This window comes from Gossypium hirsutum, chromosome D11 (genome assembly GCF_007990345.1).
Source record: "Gossypium hirsutum isolate 1008001.06 chromosome D11, Gossypium_hirsutum_v2.1, whole genome shotgun sequence".
NCBI classification, from domain to species: Eukaryota; Viridiplantae; Streptophyta; class Magnoliopsida; order Malvales; family Malvaceae; genus Gossypium; species Gossypium hirsutum.
This window is the reverse complement of record NC_053447.1, coordinates 63909178-63936633: the sequence shown is the minus strand read 5'-3', so window position 1 is coordinate 63936633 and position 27456 is coordinate 63909178. Positions and strand designations below refer to the sequence as shown.

At 33.3% G+C, this 27456-nt stretch overlaps 2 protein-coding genes and 2 long non-coding RNA genes across 7 annotated transcripts; 1 reads left to right on the top strand and 3 right to left on the bottom strand.

Annotated features, from left to right (window-relative positions):
* Positions 1-1837: 1837 nt before the first annotated feature.
* Positions 1838-2464, bottom strand: LOC107929770 (uncharacterized). Its single transcript, XR_001692891.2, has 2 exons — positions 2329-2464; positions 1838-2222 (listed from the first exon to the last, which is right to left on the bottom strand). It is a non-coding gene; the product is annotated as an uncharacterized lncRNA (long non-coding RNA).
* A 13600-nt stretch (positions 2465-16064) lies between these two features.
* Positions 16065-16646, bottom strand: LOC107929719 (uncharacterized). Its single transcript, XR_001692885.2, has 2 exons — positions 16504-16646; positions 16065-16397 (listed from the first exon to the last, which is right to left on the bottom strand). It is a non-coding gene; the product is annotated as an uncharacterized lncRNA (long non-coding RNA).
* Positions 16647-22103: 5457 nt separating this feature from the next.
* LOC107948204 (uncharacterized) lies at positions 22104-23023 on the bottom strand. The gene is made up of 2 exons (XM_016882669.2): positions 22821-23023; positions 22104-22454 (listed from the first exon to the last, which is right to left on the bottom strand). The coding sequence occupies exons 1-2, from the start codon at positions 22942-22944 to the stop codon at positions 22225-22227; spliced, it is 354 nt and encodes a 117-aa protein (XP_016738158.2). The 5' UTR covers positions 22945-23023; the 3' UTR covers positions 22104-22224.
* Positions 23024-23936: 913 nt separating this feature from the next.
* On the top strand, positions 23937-27047 carry LOC107948205 (universal stress protein PHOS34). Of its 4 annotated transcripts, none has more exons than XM_016882671.2 (3): positions 23937-24674; positions 26543-26588; positions 26694-27047. In XM_016882671.2, the coding sequence occupies exons 1-2, from the start codon at positions 23996-23998 to the stop codon at positions 26548-26550; spliced, it is 687 nt and encodes a 228-aa protein (XP_016738160.2). In that variant the 5' UTR covers positions 23937-23995; the 3' UTR covers positions 26551-26588; positions 26694-27047. The 4 variants fall into 4 exon arrangements, 2 of the variants coding, with proteins under 2 accessions (XP_016738160.2, XP_016738159.2); XM_016882670.2 differs by having other exon boundaries at positions 26677-27047; XR_001697263.2 differs by having other exon boundaries at positions 23943-24696.
* The last annotated feature ends 409 nt before the right edge of the window (positions 27048-27456 follow it).

Sequence of the window (27456 nt, the reverse complement as noted above, 5' to 3'; positions counted from 1 at the left end):
CTTGCGTTCTCACAACCCATGCTTGATAATTCTCTCCATCAAACACAGGTGGGGCTAAGTCAGATAGGTTACTTGATCTCAATTCCATTTTCCTTAAAACCTCACTAGTGTATCTCTCAATTTTCTCTCAGAACTCTTACAAAACTTTCCTCACAGATCCCTCAAGAAAAATAGCTCTTGATACCACTGTTGGTTTAGCAAAAAACTAACAAAAGCATAGAAAAATGTGAATGAAATGGATGATTTAATTCATCAACAAAGCAACCCTTATATACAAGTCTCAAGTAACAACCTGAATAAAAATTTAAATTCCTACTCCTACTAACAAGTTAACAACTCTTAGCTTTAGTCCTACTAACAAGCTAACAGAAAAAGAATTTAGTCAAATATCCCTAGGACTTAGTCTTATTTTTAAAAAAAATAGTTTAAGACACTAACAAATTGTTTGGACATACTTTAGAACATGGGTACATTCCAGTCAAAGTCCATTAAGGTTGGCATTCTTGACAATAAAGGGACTTGATTACATCTTATTTAAACCAACAACTGAGGAGATAATTCCATGCTAGAATATGAAGCAATTATCATTTTTCAATCAACAACCTTGGAGAGAAAAGAAAGAAATTTAAACGTTGGTGGATACTCACTCTTATCCTTATCTTTATGTTTGAGAGTTTTGAAGATGATGGAAGGTTGCTTTATGAAGAGCTTTATTTGAATATTTTTCTAAGATAACTTTCAGCATTTAAACATGTGATAAAGACTCATCTTCTAGTTGCTAACCACGTTGTTGATCAATTTCTTTAGTTGCTTTGGGGGTGTGTTATACACTTGTTGTTTAGGAATTCGAATTGTGTTAACAAATATCATGTGTTATTCTATCTTTACTTGTCTCTTTGACTCACACACATTTTAGACTTGTTATAAAATTTTTTAATTACATCCCAAACTTTGGTTCCAATAGAAGATAAAACGAAATCATTTTGAGTGACTGTAAACCAAGTTATTTATTTCTAAAATAGTTCAAATATCAATAGTTGAAACAAAATGCAAATCTATGCTTTTGTCATTTTCAACTTTGGAAAATACACCGAAAACACATTATAATTATTAATTACAAGTTAGCAAACCATGCAGTAGCTTGAACACAAGGTGAACTTCAAGAAGTCTCCACAAGTGGCAAAGTGCAAGCTGATCCCGCGAACTGTCAACGTGCAAGCTGACCCTGCGAACTTGCGAGACGCAGCTAAAGTTTTGGTGCGTGTTGACTTTGTCGAGTTGCATGGAAAACTTGTTTAGTTCTTTTGTTATATAATTTAGCTAAGAATGAACTTTGTTGTTCATGTTATTTTTATGTGTTTAGGTATGCTTTGATGTATTTAGGTGCTGATAGAATTTATTAGTCAGCTTATCCATGTGTGCAAGTAGGGGTGAAGCAAAAAAATAAATAAATAAATTTAGGGAGTCGAAATTAAATTGTAATTTTTACTATAATAAAAATATAAATTTTAAAGGATTAAATTAAAATTTTATTATTTTTAGAGGGGCCATATTTTTATTAATTTAAAATTTTAAAAATTTTAAAAATTTTAAATAAAAATTTTTTCATTTTAAGGAACCTGCCCAATCAAACCCCCTAAAGTCGCCCATGTGTAAAAGCAATGTTTTGTTAGTTTCCATGTAGTTAGTGGGAATGGTTGAGGCGATGCATTTGATTTTAAATATATTATTTTCTGGTTGAATGAAAGAGCTAACAGCTCCTTTGCTGCACGTTTTTGCTTCCTGTTCTCTGTTCTTCTTTAACATCACCAACAATAATTTATTGAACATAAACATGTCACCAAAAAAAAAATTACTTAGTATTTTTCAACATAAAAAGACTCCATAATTTACTAAACATAACACATACAAACTAGTAGTCATGAAAGTAATGATACGATCATTGCAAGAACTTCATTGATGATGATGTGGTCATTGCCATGGGCCATGAGGCATGGGGGAAACTTTATTTATTTGTTAATTTATTATTAGCATAACTTTACCCATATCCATATCCATAGGCATAGACATAATAACATAGCATCCATAGGTCCATAGCTTTATTTTCTACCACATTCAGGGCGGGTTGCATGACTTGCTGTAAGGACTTTTACACTTACGAGGCGCTGCCTTTGGTGTGCATTTCATTCTACGACCACATCCAATTTCATTGCGTTTACCATCTGCAGCAATCATATATTATGTCCACCCATGCATATTGTTAATTATATATATATATATATATGGATGTCCTATATATAAACATAAAGACTAACTGCTGAATCTTACCCAAGGATTGGTTCTGGATAGGCATGGCAGACAAGGGAATAAAGAAAGAGGAAGCTAAGAGAACACAAACTAAAAGAAACAATGGCTTCATTTTGGATTATAGCTAAGTAGGTTTACTTCGTCTCCTCTCTCCACTCCTATTTATAGCCCAATTTCAAGTCTTTTGTGGATGAAAAAAATATTTAAAAAAAAGGTAAAAGTGAATATTACTGATGAAATCATGTCAGTAACTTCATGTGGGCACTGCTATTAAATAAAGCTATGCCATTTTATATAATTTTGTAATTTATGTATGTATATTTTATCATATTATATTTATATTTAAAATATTTTATGTTTGTGTAAATTTTGTTATATGGTAATTGTGTAGCTAATAAATTTGAGATAAGAACTCAAAATTTTTCTGTGATAATTTGTTTTTGACCCGAGAGAGTACAAGGTTACAATTAATTTTAATATTAAAAAAATTAAAAGTATTGATATAATATGTTTTATAGTAAATAAAAAAATTAATTAATAAATAATTATTTACATTGAATCAAAATTTTTTATATAATAACATTTCAAACTCTAAATTAATAAATTCTTTATATTGAGTGCACAAACTAACTATGCTTTTAGGATCCAATTTTCCACAAAAGAAAAAGAAAGCAATGATTGCTATTGTCTCTTTCATGACATCTATTTATCTAATTTAAAGGAAAATATATAATGTTGACCCCAAGTCAACTGCAGATTTTGCTTTCACCAAACAGCAACCAAAGATTATAAATTTAGAAAGGGATGCCCTCACTTCATTGATGTCATTTATGCTACCATCATCTTACTTTTTTCCCATGTTTCACGTGGATTCGACAATTGTTAGGATCAAAGATAGATTTTCACTTACGGTGTCATTGTTTATATATATATATATATATGCTAATTTTTACATGTAATTTTTATATTATTATTGTAACATTTTAAACCCGACTTAGATGTTATGGTTAGATTTTAAGCGATTATATTAATTTGTTTAAAATTTTTTGACTTACTCTCACTTAGGATGCGTTTCAAAAGCATAATATTTGACACAACTCTCACAAATGTTAGAAAAATGTAAGTTCGAAAACACTTGTTTCAAACTCAGAATTTGAATTCAAAATCGTCTGTTAGAAAGTACAATTTTATTTTAATGGAAAAATTCTAGAAACTAAAAAATTGAATAAATTGATACACAGGCTAATTGAATCAAGCTCTCATGATTCAAATTCCATAAAAATAAAAATAAAAATAGCTTAAGGAGCTTACTTGATTAATAGTCAAATGTTGGAATGGTTTGAAGCATTTCTTTCTTACTTACTTTGGTGGACGGTGGAGGAAGATGATGAGGATGTTTTTTTCATTTTTCCTTCCGCTAAAATACACACATATATACACTTTAATTAATGTTAATTTAGTTTAATTAATCTTGTTTGATTTAGTTAATTAAGAGATTAACTTACACATTTTAATCATAAATTAATTTAAGTGTAAGCAATCATCATTCTCCACTATTTCATGATTAAAGTTGGTTTATTAACATTTTTGTCCTTTAAATAATTGTTATCTTGGTCCTCAAGTATTTTTAAATTAAAACTCAATAGCGATTGAACTTTTCCAATTTAATCCTTAAGTTTTAATTAATAGTTTTCTCGATTAAATTACTTAACTGAACTTCAATATATATTTATACTAATTTCATTAATTTTTATATTTCATCTTTGCAGACTCGATTTATAAAAATAGAATTTTGAAACCACATTTTTTGATACCACTTAAAATCATATTGTTACAAGTTGTCAATGAGATGGAGGCACTGAAGCCTCTCAAGTACAAAGGGAAAAGAGAATGCCCAATGATGAAACTTCAAGAGTGAGAGGAAATAGGATTAGAAATCTGATTTGAACGAATGATGGACCTTGTAGAGCCAACAACATTAAATAAAGGCACTTTAATAAAATTGAAAAATAAAAGAAAAAAATAAAAAAATCAACAAATACCCAACTAACTATTTAGATTAAAAGTATAATCTTAAAACTGTGATCGATTGAGTAACAGAAGTTAGGTGTTTGGGTTGTCATCTATTTTCGTGTAAAAAAATTGAGTGACGTTCTAAGCCATTCACTTACTCCACTGGTCTTAGAAGTTAGGTGTTTGGGTTGTCATCTATTTTCGTGGGGTGCTTAGGTTGTCATCCTTATTCGTGTAAAAAAATTTAGCAACACTCTAGACAAATATTTCATTTCCTTCGTTTAGAGAGAGAAAGAGAGAGAGAGAGAGAGAGAGAGAGAGAGAGAGAGAGAGAACACGAGAAATTGAACAAAGGGTTGTTTATGGTTATGAATTTTTGATAAGTTTAGTGACTTGACATTTTAACTTGAATCAATATTGTGGATTCTAATTATGAGATAATATGATTGTCGAAACCTTTTTTGAGATCGACCTTTTTTATTTTAAGAAAAAGACGAAAATGGGAGTCTCCACCGATCCCTTTTTATGAGGTGTGTGTGATTGGATCACCTCGTAATTTGATCGTTTTAATAAATGGTTTGATTTACTAAAATAACGATTTTTTGTCTACAAGATTCAAAAAATGGGTTCGGAAGTCGGTTATGCATGAGGAAGGATTAGCACCCTCGTAACACCCAAAATTGGTACCTAGTTGATTTATTAATGTCTTAGTGTTGTGAATTGAAAATTTGAAAAGAGTTTAAAACACGATCCTTTTTGTATTAAGGCATTATCTAACCAAAGTAATTTTCTCAAGAAGGGCTTATTTCAAGTTAATCGAGAAAAAGGATCACGTCCCGTGTGTTAGGACACAATGCCTTAAAACCTCGAAAACGAGAATAAACACCAATTGATCATTACTTAAATCTCGTTTTTATTTATTTTAAAATAAATATTCAACTATCTCGGTTTTAGAAGGAAGTCATATTCTGTACGTTAGGAACACAACTTTTCTAAATTCGAAATAATGAACATTTGCCTCGGTTTAAAAAAAATTCCTTTTTTATGCATCGTGTAAAAAAACAAACACTTAAGGTGATGTGTTTTTAATTTATTCGGGCATGATATACAAATGGATAAATGTTTGAACCTTAATGTATGATATGGTGAAAATGAGATAATTTAAAACAACTATGTAGATAGAATAATAAATAATAAGTGAAATAAAAGAATATTATTATAATAACATAATTATAATAATACTATTAATATTAATAATCGTATTATAGTAATAATGATTAAATGAAGTATTTTAAGGTAAATAAAAAATGGACGATGCATGATTAAAAAGATAAATGGACATGACATAAAAATGCTAAAAAATAATGAGAGAAATAAAATAACAATAACATGCTTAAAAATAAAAATAAAACAATGAATGATAGTAATAAACAAAAATGTACCAATAAAAGCATATGCACAATCCAATTCTTATGCATGTATACAAAGGAATAATAAGTAAATAAATAAATAAATAATAAAATAAATAAATAAATAAATAAATGCTCGATGAAAAGAAAATAATAAGAAATACAATTTTAAACATAAACCAAAAGTGAAGGAATAATAAATAAGCAAACAAGTAAATAATTAAAAGAATTAAAATAAATAAAGGGTCTAATTGTCATTTAAATTAAATTAAAAGAATGAATTAAGATAAAATAAATAAATAAATAACATACTAAAATGAAAAGTGTGAAAACAAACAAGGACCAATTGAGGAATTATCCCAATCCTAAGGACACGCGTACCTTCAGCGATTCGAGGACTTAGTTGAAAGCGGTGTAAAATTAAATGGAAACTTTCTAAAAAAGAAAATAGTGAAATTAGGACCTAATTAAAATGACTTAAAAGGCAGAAGGTTGAAAGCGCAAATAGGCCCCTTTTTTAAAAACACGCGGATCCTATTAAAGGATCGGGTCGGATCTCAGGTTGGGTCTCGAGTCAACTGAAACGACTCTGTTTCAGGTATCCCTCTCTTAAAATGGCCAAGGACCAAAAATGAAATTAAGATAAAATCAAATGGTTAAATTAAAAAAGAAATAGGACCACATTGGAAACTGCTTAAAAATTGGAAGGACTAATGTCCAATTATACCCTAGTCACAAAAAACACGCGGATCCTAAGGTCTTGGAACAGGCAATCAGGTCGAAGGCCAACACGGCGCCGTTTTGGTGCTATTGAAACCAGCCCTAGATGACGTCGTTTTACATCTCCTATAAAAGCTAAAATCTTTAAAAAAAATCATTATGTCTTTGTTTTTTTAAAAAAACCTGAGAGTTCTCTCTTTCTCTCTCGGTTCTCCCCATCTTCGGCCCGGATGCCGGCGAGCCTCCACTGTGCCTCCTTCGTGGCCGGAAAATAAAAAAAATTACTTTTAGTCCCTTTCTAAAAGTTATTAAAAAAAAACAGATCCAACCGAATATTTTTTGAAATAAAAAAAAAAGAAAAAGAATCACGAAGGAAAACCTTCAGTCGCGCCACGTTCCAGACCTTCGTCGGAAGTCAAAACCCTAATGGGTTATGAGACATTTGAGGTGCCGAAGGTTGTCCTTGTTAACATTAATGGGAGACAACATTAATGGCAAACAATACAAAGTGGTGCAAGTTTAGCACCCTAAAGTTGACTTTGAAAAAGTGGCATGGGATAATTTTTTTTGGTCCTTGAGATAATGGGCTATTTATTGTTTGGTCCTTAAACCTCAACTATAAATAGGCCTTCTCATTTCTCATTTCAATTCATCCCAACCAATCTTTCTCTCTTAGTTTTCTCTCTTCTCCCATTTGAGAATTCTTAAGGAATTCTATTTGTTTGTAATACTTTGGAGATAGTAAAGTTATCATCTGGTGTTAGTGCCCGAGGACGTAGGTATAATTTACCGAACCTCGTTAAATCTCTTGTGTTCTTTCTTGTCCTATTTTTCTTTCAACATTTGAGGGTATAATAGTAGTATTTAATTGTGCTATTAAATTACTATAGAAGGGATATTCTGTCTAAGGAAAGACTTGGTATTTAAGAGATCCATGTGATCCACCTCTCTTCCCTGGGAATTGAACTTTGTGTGATTTTTTAGTAAAATAATTTACACGCTTCCGACCCTATTGGAACAACAAGTGGTATCAGAGCCGAAGGTTAATCGTAGTATGCTCTGTGGTTGCAGTTTGAACTGATCTTCCACATCAGAAAAGATTTCCTTAGGTATATTGAAAGATTATGGAGAAAATGGTCGGTGTAGGAGCTTCAACATCGTCTATGTGGACAAGACCGACAATTGCAAATGCAAGATTGGCCGTGGAGATCTTTGATGGCACGGGCCATTTTGGTATGTGGCAAAGTGAGGTTCTAGATGCCCTTTTTCAGCAGGGTCTAGACATTGCCATTGATGAAGAGAAACCAGATGATGTACAGGAGAAAGATTGGAAGGCGATCAATCGGTTGGCATGTGGCACAATTCGATCATGCCTTTCTCGAGAGCAGAGGTATGCTTTTTCAAAGGAGACTTCTGCAAATAAGTTGTGGGTGGCACTTGAAGAAATTTTTTTGAAGAAAAACAGTCAAAATAAGCTCCACTTGAAGAAAAGACTGTTTCGCTTCACATACGTCCCAAGTACCACAATGAATGATCACATCACCAAATTTAATCAGTTAGTCACTGATTTGCTGAATATGGATGAGACATTCAAAGATGAAGATTTGGCTTTGATGCTGTTGGGGTCACTTCCTGAGGAGTTTGAGTTCCTAGAAACTACTCTACTTCATGGCAGGAGTGATATATCTCTGAGCGAAGTCTGTGCGGCCTTATACAGTTATGAACGGAGAAAGAAGGACAAACAGAAAAACTCAATCAGAGATACAGAAGCTTTAGTAGTCCGAGGTCGTTCATACACTCGGAAGAAAACTCAAAAGGAGAGATCAAAGTCAAAGTCCAGACTCGGGAAAGATGAATGTGCTTTTTGTCATGAGAAAGGCCACTGGAAGAAAAATTGTCCAAAGCTGAAGAATAAGGGAAAAGCTGCTGTAGATGCTTGTGTTACTAAGCATGATACTAGTGACTCTGAACTATCACTGGTTGCATCATCATCGTCGTTCCATTCAGATGAGTGGATATTGGATTCGGGTTGTACCTATCATATGTCCCCTAACCGGGAGTGGTTCTCTGATTTAGTAGAACTAAATGGAGGAGTTGTTTATATGGGCAATGACAATGCCTGTAAAACTGTTGGGATAGGTTCAATCCAATTAAAGAATAAAGATGGATCAACCAGAGTTCTGACTGATGTTCGGTACGTGCCCAGTTTGAAGAAAAATCTCATCTCATTGGGAGCCTTGGAATTCAATGGTTCAGTTGTTACTATGAGAGATGGGGTTTTGAAAGTGACGTCTGGCGCACTTGTGATATTGAAGGGCATCAGGAAAAATAACTTGTATTACTACCAAGGTAGTACAGTTATTGGAGCAGTCGCTGCAGCTTCCGGTAACAAAGACTTGGACTCAATGCAGTTGTGGCATATGAAGTTGGGACATGCCAGCGAAAAATCCTTGCAAATTCTGGCAAAGCAAGGATTGTTGAAAGGTGCAAAGGCTTGCAAATTAAAATTTTGTGAGCACTGTGTTCTGGGAAAGCAAAAGAGAGTGAAATTCGGCACTGCTATCCATAATACAAAAGGTATTTTGGAATATATTCACTCAGATGTGTGGGGGCCTTCCAAAACACCTTCGTTGGGAGGAAAACACTACTTTGTTACTTTTGTTGATGACTTTTCCAGAAGAGTTTGGGTGTATACCATGAAAACTAAAGATGAAGTGCTTGGAGTTTTTCTTAAATGGAAAACTATGATCGAAAACCAGACTGGCCAGAAAATCAAGCGGCTTAGGACGGACAATGGAGGGGAATATAAAAGTGATCCGTTCTTCGATGTGTGCCAAGAGTATGGTATTGTTCGACACTTCACAGTTAGGGATACACCACAACAGAATGGAGTGGCAGAGCGTATGAATCGAACATTGCTGGAGAAAGTTCGATGTATGTTGTCCAATGCTGGGTTGGGCAAGTAATTTTGGGCTGAGGCTGTGACAAACGTTGGCCATCTTGTTAATCGTTTGCCATCATCTGCATTAGAAAGAAAAACTCCTATGGAGGTATGGTCTGGAAAACCGGCTACAGATTATGATTCCTTACATGTGTTTGGAACCACTGCATATTACCATGTGAAGGAGTCAAAGTTAGATCCGAGGGCGAAGAAAGCTCTCTTTATGGGAATCACTTCTGGAGTGAAGGGATTTCGTCTTTGGTGCTTAAGCACAAAGAAAATGATCTGTAGCAGAGATGTTACCTTTGATGAATCTGCCACATTGAAAAAGGTAGCAGATAAAGATATTCAGACGAGCAATACTCCACAGCAGGTGGAGTGTACTCCAAAACAGGTGGAGTTTGAGCAGATGGGGATTTGCCCAGTTAATAAGTCTAATTCTCTAGCCACAATGGAGGAATTAGAGGTTGAAGAGGTTCTGACCCAAGAACCACTAAGTACACCAGAACCAGTTGCAGTTGCAAGGCCACAGAGAGAAATTCGTAAACCTGCTCGATTTACTGATATGGTGGCCTACGCCCTTCCCGTTGTTGATGATATTCCTATCACTTATCAAGAAGCAATGCAAAGCTTAGAAAGTGATAAATGGAAAAGCGCCATGGATGAAGAAATGCAGTCTCTCCGGAAGAACAATACTTGGGAGTTGGCGCAATTACCGAAAGGTAAAAGGGCAATCGGATGCAAGTGGGTATTCGCAAAGAAAGATGGATCTCCTAGCAAGAAGGATATTCGCTACAAGGCAAGATTGGTAGCTAAAGGCTACGCTCAGAAGGAGGGAATTGACTACAATGATGTATTTTCCCCTGTTGTGAAGCATTCCTCCATTAGAATTTTGTTGGCCTTGGTAGCACAGTTGAATTTGGAGCTAGCTCAACTTGATGTTAAGACAGCTTTCTTGCATGGTGAGTTAGAAGAGGAGATCTATATGACTCAGCCCGAAGGATACACAGATGCTGGTGGTAGAAATTGGGTTTGTAAGCTGAACAAATCGCTATATGGATTGAAGCAATCCCCGAGGCAGTGGTACAAGCGATTTGATAGCTTTATGAGAAGGCAGAAGTACACAAGAAGCAAATATGACAATTGTGTATATTTGCAGAAGCTGCATGACGGATCTTTCATTTATCTACTCTTGTATGTTGATGATATGTTAATCGCTTCGAAGAGCCAAAATGAGATAGATAAGCTGAAGGCTCAGTTGAATCAAGAGTTCGAGATAAAAGATCTAGGTGAGGCCAAGAAGATTCTCGGCATGGAGATAAGTAGAGATAGACCGAGAGGCAAGCTCTGTTTAAATCAGAAGCAATATCTGAAAAAGGTAGTACAATGTTTTGGTGTAAATGAAAACACAAAACATGTAAGTACCCCACTTGCTTCTCATTTGAAACTTAGTGCTCAATTATCTCCGAAAACTGAAGAAGAAAGAGAATATATGGCGAAAGTCCCATATGCTAATGCAGTTGGGAGTTTGATGTATGCGATGGTGTGTACGAGGCCTGACATTTCACAAGCTGTTGGAGTTGTGAGCAGGTATATGCATGATCCTGGAAAAGGACATTGGCAAGCTGTGAAATGGATTCTACGGTATCTTCGAAAAACCGTAGATGTTGGTTTAATTTTTGAACAGGATGAAGCACTTGGTCAGTTTGTAGTTGGATATGTTGATTCCGACTTTGCTGGTGATTTAGATAAACGTCGTTCAACTACGGGGTATCTGTTTACTCTTGCGAAAGCCCTAGTGAGTTGGAAGTCTACCTTACAGTCTACAGTAGCTGTGTCTACTACAGAGGCAGAATATATGGCAGTTACAGAAGCTGTTAAGGAGGCTATTTGGCTTAATGGATTGTTGAAAGACTTAGGAGTTGTTCAAAGTCACATAAGTTTATATTGTGACAGTCAGAGCGCTATTCATTTAGCGAAAAATCAAGTCTATCATTCAAGAACCAAGCATATCGACGTAAGATATCACTTTGTGCGGGAAGTCTTTGAAAAAGGAAAAATTCTACTTCAGAAGATTCCGACAGCAGATAATCCCGCAGATATGATGACCAAGGTGGTAACAACAATCAAGTTTAATCATTGTTTGAACTTGATTAACATCCTAAGAATTTGAGCACTTTCAGGTGTATGGCGCTCAAGAGTGCATTTGTAGGCACTACAAAAGATAGCTTTATCGAATTTGGGGAGTTGAAGGAAGTGTGTGAAGATGTGATTATCCTAATCAAATCTTCAAGGTGGAGATTGTTAACATTAATGGGAGACAACATTAATGGCAAACAATACAAAGTGGTGCAAGTTTAGCACCCTAAAGTTGACTTTGAAAAAGTGGCATGGGATAATTTTTTTTTGGTCCTTGAGATAATGGGCTATTTATTGTTTGGTCCTTAAACCTCAACTATAAATAGGCCTTCTCATTTCTCATTTCAATTCATCCCAACCAATCTTTCTCTCTTAGTTTTCTCTCTTCTCCCATTTGAGAATTCTTAAGGAATTCTATTTGTTTGTAATACTTTGGAGATAGTAAAGTTATCATCTGGTGTTAGTGCCCGAGGACGTAGGTATAATTTACCGAACCTCGTTAAATCTCTTGTGTTCTTTCTTGTCCTATTTTTCTTTCAATATTTGAGGGTATAATAGTAGTATTTAATTGTGCTATTAAATTACTATAGAAGGGATATTCTGTCTAAGGAAAGACTTGGTATTTAAGAGATCCATGTGATCCACCTCTCTTCCCTGGGAATTGAACTTTGTGTGATTTTTTAGTACAATAATTTACACGCTTCCGACCCTATTGGAACAACAGTCCTCGACGGTGGCGAAAGGTGGAACGACAAGTGAGAATCCTCCCCCTCTCTCTCTATTTTTTATGTATTTATTATAGCTTTTCAAACCATATATATATATATAACTACCTTTATATTTTTTGAAATCTTCTCTTTTATTTATTTCTCTGTTTTTTTTATTCGATTGCCTGTAAAAAATAATACGTAATGACTTTTATAGCCATATTACACTGTTTATTATTCAAATTTGTTACTGTTTCTGCTGCTATTGTCTTGCTGTTTCTGTGTTCTTTCTTTGTCTTTTTTTTTTGCAGACATCGGCAAAGTCAATGGAGGGGAGAGAAGAGACGCCCTTTGTTCTTTTGGTGCAAGGCGACAGACGCGCGTCAGGCCTTGGGGTGAGGCACAAGCGTCGTGATCAAGGATTCAATGTATGAGAGCTCAATGATGCTTCAACCTCATTTCTGTTATTTCATCTATACTGGAATTTAACATAATACATTTATCAATGGTTTTATTTATAATTGTAAGTGATTTTTATTTTATGTTTATTTTTCGATCAAAATTTTATATCTTCTTTTTCATTTCTTATCATTTAAACACAATTAGAAATTTAATGCATGTCTAAATTGATTTAAATATAAATAAGTTTAAATACTCATTTAGTTCTTGAATTTGTCACTTTCTCTTAAATTGGTATTTATGATTTTTTCGTAAGTTAGTGTCGAATTTTCATTCCATTTTAGTATCATTTTTGTAATGGTGTTAAGTGCTAGACGTATGGAATTTTTAGATTGTGCCATGTCGGCAAAATACAATTTTCATAAAATAAAAAATTAAAAGGAATACTTAAATTTTTTACTAGAATAACTTTGGACATACAATTGTCTATGTTCATTCATTCCAAAGCTTATTTTAAGAAAAAAAAATTATAAATTTTTTTATAAAGTTTTAATGTTTTAAAAATTTTATAAATATATAAAATATTATTAAAATTTATAAAAAAATATTAAATGAAATTAAAAAGAAATTAAAAATTAATAAAAGCCCATTTAAAAGTGAAGTCCAAAATGAATTTTGAATTTTTTTTTTGTCCTGTACAATGTAAATCTAGAAAACCCTTTGTCCATATTAATTCAAGATGATTTTTATAAATTATATAAAGTTTAAAAATTAATAAAAATTAATTTGCTTTAAACATATAATATGTGTATCAACCATTATTTTCATTCTTTTTTGTACAAATAACATTTAGGAACTTTGACTTCTTTAGTTCAGAAGTACAATCTACATTCTTTTAATAACTTAGTAGCACCTACTCTTTTCAATTTATATATATATACGTGGCAGTTTAATTAGACACAAAGTCTGATAATGGGACATTATCATTAGAAATGGAATAAGTCTTTCCTTAATCAGTTGTTTTTCTTTTTTGTGTGTGTGCACGTGCTCAAAGGCTTCTTCTACTGCTTTAGTTGTTGTTGCTTTGTGTCCAAGAGATTTCAATCTTCAATCATGGTTTTTTAGAAGTAGAACAATAAATCAGATAATAATAAAAAAGTCATGTACTAGAGGTTTTTGAGGATTCATAGCAACAAATACCTTTAGACAAGTAGTAGGTTCAATTTTAATTAGTGGAGGATCAATTGGGTTTTCAACAACTTCAAGAACATTACTTGTTGAGGCTCCCTATAATTGCCTTTTCGATACAGGAGATCTTGAAGATGCTATTTTAGAAGAGTTTGAAAGACTTGAACTTTGTTTTTTGCCTGATGTAACATTGAAGAAACTTGGAAGGAAAAATTTAGAGAATTTTTGGAAGTAATTAGTAGTAAAGAAAATATTGTAAGATAGAATTTTCTTTAGGGCTTTTGATGGTTGAGGAGTATTCCAAATAAAATATTTATCCTCCTTTTGGAAATTCAGAATTTGAAAATTTGGATTTAGATCTCATTTATTATATAAATGGTAAGAATTAGAGTTGTATATGGGCTGGGTCAGGTCCGCTCGAAAAATGAGAGGACTTAGAAAAAAAATATAGGCTCAGAAAATAGACTTGGACAAAAAAAAAAGTCCATTTGAAAAACGGGTCGAGCCTCGAATAAGATTTTTTGGCCCGACCCGACCCAACCCGATTTTCAATAAAAAAACCTACTGCTTCTGCTGCTATTTTCCCACTGTTTTGCTACCATTTCACTATTATGTTATTATTTTGTTGTTAATATTTGGATATTGTATAATACTTGTTTTATTGTTAATTTTGCTACTATTTTAGAAACATTTGCTTGTTAAGTTGCTCTTATCTTAGTGTTAATTAAGTATAAAGACTTTTTTTTTAATTTTTTAAAATTTCTTAGGAAACTTTTATTTTAATATTTTTAATGTATTTGGTGTATTATATTTTTAAATTTATTTATATAAAAATTAAATTAAAAAATTAATACAGACTGGGTCCAAGTTTTACATTTTTATCCGAGTCAACTTAGGAAAAATCTAAGCCCATTTTTTGGGTCAGATCAAGGCCTAGTAATTGGACCTAAAATTTTGTTATGTCCCGACCCGTGAACAACTCTAGTAAGAATGAAACGCATATATTATAGATAGATTAGTCAAAATTCAATCTAATATATATTAAAAAAAAGCATGGATTTATCAAATTCAAAAAAAAATTAAGATTTTAAATTTATTAATAAATAGGCTTCTAACAAAAGCTTAGATTAAATAAACATAAATGTACTCAATTTGCATTATTTTTTAAATTCAAATCCAAATTCTAAAATCCTTTAACTCTCAAACGCTACCTAAAAGAATTGTGAGTAATTTTTAACAATAAAAACGACGCAAAAGTAGGAGTTTTGGTGCCTTATAGCTTACTAAAAGTTTCAAATTTGACAGATTCTCCAGCATCATTCTCCCACTTCTAATAATTAATTTAATTACCACTTCTTCAAAACTTCTAATATTATAAATCAAATTTCAATGTTATTTTTTTTATGTCATTTTGTTGTAAATTTTTAAGCTTTATGTTAGAGCATTTGACCATTCAAACCAATTTTAGAACCTTTTCTTGTCTCATCAAATATTTAGACATATTTTAGAGTATGTGCATATTTCAGTGAAAGTTCATTCAGGTTGGGATTCTTGACAATAAAGAGCCTTGATTACATCTGATTTAAACCAGCAAACGAGGAGATAATTTCATGATAGAATATGGAGCAATTATCCTCGTTCAACCGACAGCCTTGGAGATGAAAGAAAGAAGTATCCTTATCCTTTATCTTTTAAGAGTTTTCAAGTTGATGGAAGGTTGTTTTATAGAGAGATTTATTTGAATATTTTTCTAAGATAACTTATGAAGATAATTTTTAGCATTTAAACATGTAATAAAGACTCATCTTCTAGCTATCGATATTCACGTTGAAGGAGAGCCTGTAAATAGGTTGTTGATTGACTTATTCTTTAGCTATTTTAAGGATGTGTTAGACACACCTTGTTTAGACTTTTATAGAGAGATATTGTATGTAATGTAAAGTATTTGGGAGGAATGGTTTGTAAAAATTGGGCTTTAGCAAATAGTTGAACTCAAATATTGTGTATTCATTCTCCCTTTACTTGTCCCTTTGACTCACCAACTTTCTAGTTTTATCCAACTTTTGTTCCGGCAGAAGATAAAACAAAACTGTTTTGAGCAACTGCAGACCAAGTTATTTGTTTCTACAACATCAATAATTGAAACGGAGTACAAATCATGGTTTATGTGATTTTCATTTTTGAAATAATTTCCTCAAACATAAACATATAAACCTATCACAATCAAAGTAGTACTTGATATTTTTCAACATAAAAACACTCCATAATTTATTAAACATAAACATAACACATACAAACTAGTAGTCATGAAAGTAATGATATGATCATTACAAGAACTTCATTGGTAATTGCCATGGGTCATGAAGCATGGGGGGAAACTTTGTTTATTTGTTAATTTATTACTAGCATAACTTCACCCATATCCATATCGTCCATAGGCCCATAGCTTTATTTTTTACCACATTCAGGGAGGCCTGCAGTAAGGATTGTTTCTTTTACACTTAGTAGGCCGTGGCGTTGGCTTTGGTATGCATTTGATTCCACGACCACATTCATTTCCTTTGCGTTCACCACCTGCAACAATCATATATTATGTCCATCCATCCATGCATACTGTTAATTATATATATATATGTGGATGTCCTATATATAAACATAAAGACTCGCTGCTGAATCTTACCCAAGGGCTGGTCCTGGATAGGCATGGCGGAAATGGGAATAAAGAAAGAGGAAGCTAAGAGAACACAAACTAAAAGAAACAGTGGCTTCATTTTGGAGTATAGCTAAGTAGGTTGAGTTCATCTCCTCTCTCCACTCCTATTTATAGCCCAATTTCAAGTCTTTTGTGGATTAAAAAATATTTAAATGAAAATAGTAAAAGTGAACATTAGTGATGAAAAAGTAAAAATTATGAAATAATATTTATTTTTGACCCGATTAGATCTAAAAGTATAAATTTATAATTAATTTTAATATTAAAAAATAAAAACTACTAATATAATATAATTATATTTATATATATTTAAATAAAATATTTTTAATTATGAAATTAAATTTTTTATACAATAAAATCTCAAATTCACATACTTATTTAAATTATTAATTTGAAAGTAAGGTTAACCCAATTTCCTTACCCACTGAGTGCAGTAACTTTGCTTTTAGGATCAAATTTTCCACAAAAGAAAAAGAAAGCAATAATTGCTATTGTCTCTTTCATGACATCTACTTATCTAATTTACAAAGGATAATATATAATATTGACCCCAAGTCAAGTGCAGATTTTGCTTTCACCAAAAAGCAACCAAAGATTATAAATTTAGAAAGTGATGCCCTCACTTCATTGATGTCATTTATGCCTACCATCATCCTACTTTTTTCTCTTTTACATGTTTCACGTGGATTCTATTTTTACAGAGAATTGTTAGTATCAAAGACTGATTTCCACTTGCAGTGTCATTTTTTTTATTATTATACAAAGCTCAATTTTACTTATAATTTTTAAACCATTAAATCAAATGAAAAACATGTATAAATATACTTAAATTCACGTTTTTTTATTGCCACAATAGAAAAAGTATCAATCGAGTTAATACTCAATCGGTTGTTGTATCATTGTCAATATAAAAGTAAAATTACAATCTCTTGATTTTTATCGTTTAAGAAAATTAAATTTCAATAGAAAAAAAATGTCTTATGAAATGATAATAGAAATTTTGGTTAATGTGGGATTGTTTTTAGAAAATGTTTCAACAATCAACTTGAAGTTGGCTAACATTGATCATATAATGATGATGGTTGGTATTTTGAAATCAGGCATCAAACAAAGTGTACATACATGAGGCCTTGTTTTAATTCTATCTTCTTGTTAACAAGAGGGGTCAAAAACAATGCGGTTCTTGCGAGGAATGGGAGACACAAATGATTTCTCTGAGCCAAACTCTTTTCAAAATGTCTAAGCGAAGAATAGGAAGATGCAAGCTACTCAATATAAAGAGAAATCTGGGATCAATATATCATTGATAGAAGAACAAAGGTGAATTGGTGACTTGAACCGACTTTTGCTGATATTAACACCTTTATCTAAAATATTGATATCGTGGTGGCAGGATAAGGTTATAAAAGTATACAACATAAATAAATAAATAGTCAAATGAACTTAAGAGTTTGAGATCAATATGTTACATATTCAAAGTAATAATTTTGATTGTTTTTTTTAACTTTTAATTTCAGCACTATTTATGACCAATTACATTGAATTTATTCAAATGATCGATCATGATATTGTAACGATATGTATGTGTCACGGAGTTAGCATTTTTAGTCTGATAAATTGCGCGGCTTTGGACGATTCATTTGCTTCAAATATTCCAAGTAAGCTAGCCTATCTCTTGAAAAGGCGAGAATTCTCAAAGAAATTATCTAACACATTGAAACTAAGCAGAAGCAAACTCTCAAGCGAAGAAGCTACAAGCGAACATAAAAGCCGCAAGAAAGCAAATGCACATCTAATGTTTGAGTAAATACTCTCAAAGTATTCTATTACTTGGAATGAATTACACTGAATGTAAAATGGAATGATTAGAAATGAAGGCAATGCTTCTATTTATAGTTGAGCTCTCTCAAATTCTACAATACAATTTAAATTACATCAACGGCTAGGTTCAATGCCTATCTACAATATGAGAGTCCTAAGGGATTTAAACATTATAAAATATTATCCCTTAGAATTTACAATATTCATCATGGAAACTCTAGTTTACTAGAATGTTTAATTGGGCCATCAATACTTTAAGTAAATGGACTTCTCCACGTGCTCCACAAATCATTCCATTTCATGTGGGTTAAATTAGTCTCATTGCAATTTATCTCCATGGGAGATTATGTGCACAATGCCCTCGTCGCATCCTTGAGATAACACTATTCTAACTCATTTTAGAACCATCTCAATGTCTTGGTTGATTCCCAACTAGTCTTTCTATCTGATAGTTCCCTCCCTCGTAACATTTTTCTTGGCTTATGTCTCTGTTGTTGTTTAACTCAAACTATATTTTCTCTTGTACATCTCGATCATAATAGGTCACTACTCTTGATCCTCATAAGAGTTCTCCATTGTGACTTGCCTTAATCAAAATCCTTTTGATCCTCACAAATAGGCTTGGGCACGCTCATGTTGAACATTAGGTTAACCTTGGCTATTGTCGTTAACTTTGGTTTGTAAGCCTTTCGGCTTACTCGCTTAAAAACTCTAAAACGGCCCATGTGTCTTTTCCAAACCCATGGTAAGTCATATTGAAAAACACCAGAAAAGTTTTTGAGGTGTACCTCACTTTTTGCATCTACTTGATTTAACTGCCTAGTTTGCATTACTTATTTACACAGTTAGATGCAAAACCCATCTCTCCCATAGGTGGTAGTCCCACAGGTAACTCAACAGGTTTCACATCAATTTAGTGCACCTCTAGCATTTCCAAGGGGGATACCTTAGCACTCCGATTTACTAAGTAATATTCCTATCACACGTAACATCCTTGACTAGCTGGATTGTCGAAAATACCTTAGTTCCACCCCTTATGTCTCAACTTACCGACACAATGCATTGTTGTTGTCAAGTATCTAAGATAATATGCAATCAGAAAAAGGAACCAAAACAGCATTAAACTTGTCAAGGAAATTTAGGCAAAGAAATAAGACGTAATCATCTAAATGAATTACCTCAAAGCCTTCCTTATCTTTCCAATCCCCAATCTATAGCTCAAATTCTTATGTTAATCCCACAGTGAAGACCTTTTTGGAATTAATAGTCCTGATTCTCTTAGTCGTTTTGCTAATTGAGAGACCAAATTTACTTGCAACTCTTTCTGACGTGAACAAACTAGATGCCCCCGTATCAATAGTAGCACTCTTCTTTCGGCCTACGATGTTGATATCTACAAACATTAACCCTTTCCACTTGTGATCCCTCTTCGCTTTCGCAGAATTAAGTATAATTTATCCAAGCCTTAATACTTTATCCTCAATAAGCTTCGTTGTCTCTTATTTACTGGTTGCAGACAACTTAGATTACTTTAAACAATCCTACATTTTATGCGAACCACAACATGATTAAAAAGCATTGTATCTACTCCTTATCATTCTTCTTGCTCTTTGGATGATTGTTTGGTTTCCTTACCCCATTCAGTGGTTTCCCATTATCACCATGCTTACAATTGTCATCGATGTCATTCTCAACTTGTCCTTTTTAATCTCCCTCACCATTTTCCTTCTCTCTAGGCTCGGAAGACTTGAACTTGCCTTTCCTCAAATCCAGCTCAACAAAGGACTCCGTATTGGTCATGGCTTTGGTAAGCTCTTTGGCCCCTAGTTGATGCAAATATTGCTTCACTCGAGGGTTCAATCCAGCCTTGAACCAGTAGAATGTCTCTTTCTTACTCAAATCAAGTATTTGGAGTAACAACTTAGTGAACTCCCAAGCATATTCTCAAATTATGCTTTGTTATGTAAGCTGACGCAACTTAGCCTGAGCTTTGTCCTCAGCATACTCGAGGTAAAATTATTTCCTAAACTCATTTTGGAACTCCACCCAAGTCCCAATTGTGATACCAACTCATCTCTCATCTATGGACCTACAATGCCACCATAAAATAGTGACATTAGTAAAATAAATTGGAGCAGTGTTTACCTTAATGGCATCATCCTCAATGTTCATTGCATGGAAGTATTGTTCCATCCCCCATAAGAAGTTATTCACACCCTTCGTGTATCTTTTTCCCTTAAACACTTTTAATTTGAAAACATCCATCTTATGCCTGGGTGTTGGCCCCGACACTCTTTTTTCCCACGGCAACTTTGTAAACGACAAGCTCACCTTTGAGCTCTTCAATCTTCATATTCAAAGGCGTCATCATGGCTTTAATTTCCTTTTTCAAAGTCATCATCATGTCTTCAAGATCATCATTCCTCTCGATTAGCTTTTCAATGGAAATTGAAAGTCTATTGCATCTCTTCCATATTAACGTGCAGAACAGCCATCACTTGTCCCTTGAGTTGATCCTTCACAGAGTCCAGTTTTGTGGTGCATCCTTTAATATTTACATTATTCAACATGGTAACTCAATTTTACTAGAGTTTTTTCACTATACCACCAATGCTTCAAGTAGATGAGTTTCTCCATATTTTTCATGAATCAAATCAATTCATGTGGGTTAAATAAACCTTATTTGATCAATTGACCTCCATAAACGATTCTATGCGCAATGATCACTGACCTTAATCTGCAGCCTGTGACACACGCATGAACATGATATATGATTGTGAATTTTGCAATAGGTCAAGGCAAAGGAAACACATGTGATTGTGGAAAGAAGAACTGCAATAGGTTTTAGTGTCACGAGTCACAGATCAAAGCCCATGACCATGGCGCACAGAATGCCCCATAAAGGTCAACTTTATGAGTCTCATTTGACCCACATAAACTGGCTCAATTCGTGGAACCCATAGAGAAGCTCATCTACTTGAAGCCTTGGTGGCCTAATGAAACACTCTAGTAAAATTAGAGTTACCAAGATAATAGTGCAAATCCTAAAGGGATAAGATTGCATAGAGTTTAAATTCATTAGGACTCTTAATTGTAGATAGGCTTTAATTTTGATCATCGATAGGTTTTAATCTTGACTGTCGGTGTAACTTAATCTGTATTGTTAATTCTGGGGGAACGTAACTATAAATAGAGATATTTCCTTCATTTGTAATCATTCCACTCATAGTTAAAAATATTGTTTTCCTTTGACTTTTCTGTTATTCGTTGCTCTTTCAGTTCGAGTGTGCTTCCGCTTTATATTTCGATGCCTTTGAAAACTTCTGCAAGAGTTCTCACTTTTGCAAATATTAGACTGACTTAGAATCGAAGCAAAAAAAATCTCTAAGACCGCGAGATTAACGAGACTAAAGTTCTAACCCCATGACATTAGGTTATACAATTCACCTTGAATGTGGTGGCAAATAAAGCTATGTGCATATGCATGAAATGATGTGATACATTATAAAGTTAAGCCCATGCCTCATGCTCCATGGCAATTACCACATCATCATCAATGAAGTTCATGCCATGACCATATCTGTATTTTCACGACTACTACTTTGTATTATATATAAGTAAATGATTGGTTAAATGGAAACAATCTTGAGAACTTGCCCACAAGCATCAATTAACAAACAGATATATATGTTGAGACTGATTCAAATTCCAAATACAAAGAAATTAAATCCACTAAGAAATGAAGCTAGCAATAGAAACCTTAATCAAATTATAACTTAAACATTAACAAGGTACAATAAAAAAAAGTACATCTTCGAAATATTTATAATTGAAGTATCAATTTACCCATTAACTTTTCCTAGTATTTTACAGGCGAGATCGAATGAAAATTGTTTTCCTTTTAGGATCTTCGAGCTCCATTTCCTTCGAGTCTTGAGGTACCATCTTCTTCTTCTTCACAGGCTCTGTTCCTCCTACAGCTTTGTTTGCAATGTCTTCCATTTTTGTTGATTGTGTCTCCTCCTTCATTAGTTTCACATTGCTTGCCTCATCTTTTAACTTTTCCTGCAAAAATGTCTGATACAGTTTCTTCCCACCTGAAAATGTCTCACCCCACAGAGCCAATAAAAAATTGATGGTTGGAACAGGCATTTCCTAATATCACAATCAACGCAATTATTGCAATCATCCACAAACGGAAAATCTTTCTCTTCTTTATTTTCATAATTTACTCTAAAATTAAGATGAATATTGACGATATACATAATCGAATAAATCCATGAACAGGAAATAAACCCAAATTGACAAGGCATGGGAACCAATCACTATTCTGCTGGAAAAATGAAACCCAGAAATTATGATTGTTATTTTATGCGAAAATGGTCAAATTAAACCAAAACAAAGTCTGATTGATGTAAAATTAAGAGAATATATAGGAGGATAAAGAGAAAAAGAAAACGAACCAGTGAAACCTTTGAGGGAGACGTTAATGGCGGAATCAACCGCAAATTTGCTTAGGTTCTTTAGGAAGCTTCCGATGTTCAGGCCGCGATCGGTGTTCGACACGTTGCGAGAAATATAGACCATGATCGAAAGCTGCAAAGAGAAAACAAAAGGAACGCAGGACTCAATTAAGGAACTGAGTATAAATTTTATTCCTTTAAGATTGAGCTCAGAAAGAAATCATCGCAGGTGATTAAAACCATCTTACACGTGTGAGATAACTTAAAATCTCCGCCGCCAATTAACTGCCTTTTACACTCGTGCGGAAAACATTAAACATTACAAAATGTAGTTCCTGGAGAAAGAGTAAGGGTAAACTATATTATTAGTTCCTAAATTAGAAGTATGTTTTGGGTTTGGTCACTTGACTAAAATAGTTATAATTTAGTTATTTAATTATTTAATTATTTAAAAATTTTTATTTAAATTATTAGAATGTTAAAATCAATGCTATATAGTTTTTTCTATTCATACTGTATGTACTAATAAAATGTTTTTTTCCCTTCTCTTTTATAGTTTAGTTTTTTTTATGAAATAATATTGGACATCATAAATCTACAAATCAAAATTCAAAGTTTTTTTTTCAATCTCCTATATTGACTATCAGATAAACTTGGATCTAAAGTATGTTCTACTTGACGATATGTATTAATCTACTCTATCAATTATCGAATCGTCACTTGAAGCTCACTGGTGAATTTTAAAAAAAAAATTTACTAGTTCAGTGATTTAAATAAAAACTTTTAAATAGTTTAGTGACTAAATTATAACTAATTTAGTGACTAAAACGAAAACTTACCTAAAAATTTAGTGACAAATGATGTAGCTATCAATTTGCAGTTTTGATAGGGTGAGTAATTAATAGTGTTGAATATTAAACCAACCAATTTTATGGAAGGTCAATTGATTTATATATGGGTTATTATTGTCAATGGAATTTTTTAATTTTAGATTTTGTGATGTCTACATTTATAATATTAAAAAAAATTATAATTAATATATTGAAATAATTTTGATATAAAATTAGAATTATTATCATTTATTAAAAATAAAAATTCTTAACAAACTCTTGAACATTAAAAAACTCAAAAGTTGTCATTTTCTTTAAGGAAAAAAAATTGAGGAAAGAAAAGAAATGGAAAACCCAAATAAAGGAAGGAAAATGAGTTCTTCTAACAGTAACCGAAAGCTACCCACGATCAAGATTCACCTCCCAACCTCCCCTCATCACTCGACCTCCGCAGCTTCCTCCCCCAGCCCCGTCGCTGGAGCTCGTCGTAAGATTGGCGTAGCGGTGGATCTCTCCGAAGAGTCCGCCTACGCCGTTCGCTGGGCTGTCCAAAACTACCTCCGACCAGGCGATGCTGTCATCCTCCTCCACGTGTCTCCAACCAATGTACTCTACGGAGCTGATTGGGGCCCACTTTCCCAGGCCCAACAAAGCCCACGAACGCCAGAGACCCAGAAGCAACTGGAGGACGACTTCGATGCCTTCACGGCTTCAAAGGCAGCGGATTTGGCCAAACCCTTGAAGGAAGCTGGGTTTCCCTTCAAGATTCATATTGCGAAAGATCATGATATGAGGGAAAGGTTGTGTCTTGAGCTGGAGAGGTTAGGGTTGAGTGCTGTTATAATGGGGAGTAGAGGGTGTGGAGCTGAGAAAAGAGGGAATGATGGGAGGTTGGGAAGCGTTACTGATTATTGTGTGCATCACTGTGTTTGTCCTGTTGTTGTTGTTAGGCATCCTGATGAGAAAGATGGCGGGAATGGTCAGCCTGTGGTGGCAGATAAGGATGCCAGGGTGGAGGAAAAAGGTGGCAAATGTTAATCCTATCGGTATTTCTCGTCGTTCGAGTTTGATTGGAAATTTGGGATCTTTGTATGTGTTTTAATGCTTAATTTGGATTGCTTGAGCAGGTTTTTATTGCTTATATGTTTTCGTAGTATGAAAAGATATAGTAGAAAAGTTGTGTCATATGATCCATATAGCCTATCCCATATGCTAGCCTTGAATATGGCTGAAAATTTGGCTTCTTGGCGGTATTTAGATGTTTAATTCAGATTATCTTAGCATTTTCTTTCTTGGTTATGTGTTTCTAGTGTTTTAGATGATGATTAGAGAAAAGCGGCAGAATACCAGTTACCACACATAGTGAGACCTAGCATAGATTACTGTTGTTATGGATGATAAAAATTTTAAGTTGGCGAAAGCTGGTCTTTTCTTGGTGTCAATTTGGCATAATATTATATTTATGTAGATGGCCACTTGTTGGGAATGGTTTAATATGTTTATGTTTTTAGTGATTCAAAATGCATTTTTTGTTAAATTAGCTGAAAATAGGGCATGATAGTAGAATATGATATTTATAGCTCGTCCCAGATAGTGGGAAAGGTTTAGCTTCTTTTTCTTGTAGCTCATATATTGTTTATTCTAATTTGGAGTATTAGATTTTTTAGTAATGGGAGGATTTGTTTAGTCAATGGGATTAGTTTTGTCTCCTTGAAATTTCCTGTTGATTGGGAGTTAATTGAAAAGTAGATAGGTGATGGAAAATAAAACTATTTGTGTGGTGTCACTTTTAACTTGGTATAAAATAATGAGTGAGCAGTTGATAAATATTATAAAGATATGTGATGGCAATTGTTACTGTGTTCCTTAAGCAACTCTCTAAATGCTTGAGGGCCATAGTTTTCCCTGCCTTGAGCATTCTTGTGGATGTTATGTTGTTAAACTTTTAGAGCTAATTGATATGTGGACAAGTTATGTACAATGGAAGTGATGGTATAATGAAGATGATATGTAGTACTGTTGAGTGCTAGACCTTAGGAGCTATAAACTTCTAATAGATATCACTGCTTGATAATTATGCATAAATATGATAAAGGCATGCGGATAACAGAGAAGTCTAAGGAAATGCTAGTATGAATATATGAGAAGGCAAGTTTGGCCTTCTCATGGAATTTTTAGTATCTTGAGAAATGATCAAATTGTCGTGGAAAGATGTTTTAAGCAGTTGTTTGTCCACGTAAAACAAAGCAATTGATGCCTAGGAGGAGTTGGAGTATTTCTAACTGTTGGGAATTGGGATGATCGGTTGGAGCTAAAAGGGGCTATTAGAAACTGTTTGCATGGAACTGCAAATAGTTTCGTAGATTTCAACTGGGAGAATATGGGAAGATAAAATGCTTCAGTGTGCAATTAAATGTTTGATAGAACATGGTTTTATTGTCATATATGTTGCTTTACAGCATACTAGTAGGATGTTCGATCTGCTAGAGTTGGTAGGCTGTGGAAATATTTGGATTAATCTGATTTCCTAAGCAATTTGAGACTGAAAATATAACTTTTAGATCCTAAAATATATGCTTAGATTCAAAGAAAGCTCTTGCAGTTTGGAGTAAGCTTTTTTATACACCAATTGGTCATTGCCATTTCCTCCAGTTTATTCAGGCTATTGCTTGTTTCCAAGCATAGTGGAAAGAATAAGAAGACATGCAAAGAAAGAGATCTGTCTGTATCATTACCTGGTAGAAACATTTTTAATTAATAGCCATAAGTTTGCCTGTTATGAAATCCATAACATGTTGTAGTAGCAAAGCTTCTTGTATGAAATTTGCTTGAATTGCTGAACTACTGAGCTTACCACCAATTCTTGTAAATTTGATGCTTCTTTCATGGCAGATGCCTAGCAAGTCTGGTAATTGCAGCTTTATCCCATCAATAGCAGGTTTGTATCTTGTTGTTGGAAATATCTTCATTTCTATTTTCCATTCTTTCATGCAAACCTGTTTATATCTGATTTTTTCTTTATCTAGCTTTTCTTATGTTGTAGATAGCAAAGAAGACTATGAGTCGCTCAGGATTAGCTCGGATGAAGGATTCAGTTAAAATGGATCCTAGGATTCTCTCTTTCTACTTTCATCTCCGCATTGTTTAACTTTTTATTGGTGATGTTATCGTATGATTGATGAGGTTCTTGATTTCCTTTTATGGCGCTCGGGTCATGATTCACTACACCGTGATGATATAGTATAAGATAACCCCGGTGTCAACTTTTTCTTTTGGTTTTATGAATATTTGATTTGATGCCATAGTGCAGGACAGAAACATGAAAAAATATTTCATGAACACCTTGAATTCAAGGGCAATTTTTTTTATGTATAAATCTGGACTACTGTCTTCTTCTCTTTTTTGTGTATGTGCAAAGGGCATCGATGTTTGAGATAGATAGTAGAAGGGGTCGTTCATACTTTGCCATAATCAATTACATTGAAAATCGATAACAAAAATTACCACAAAATAACTAGGTTGGTACTTAGCTATATGATTACGTTAAAAAAATAAATGTGTGATGAAATAGACCTAAAATTTGCATGACTTTGATAACAAGTTATTATATATTTTTCTTAAAAGGAAGTATTACATATTTTTTTATAAATATTGATATATTGAGGTAAAATCTTTTGGAAATTAATAATCATAAGGTTATCTTCTACATTAATACCAATGACTATTTTAGCAATAAAATATTTTGGCAATGAACAATCATGCCATAAATAAACATTCATCATTACAGCTGATTTTCAGCAATGCTA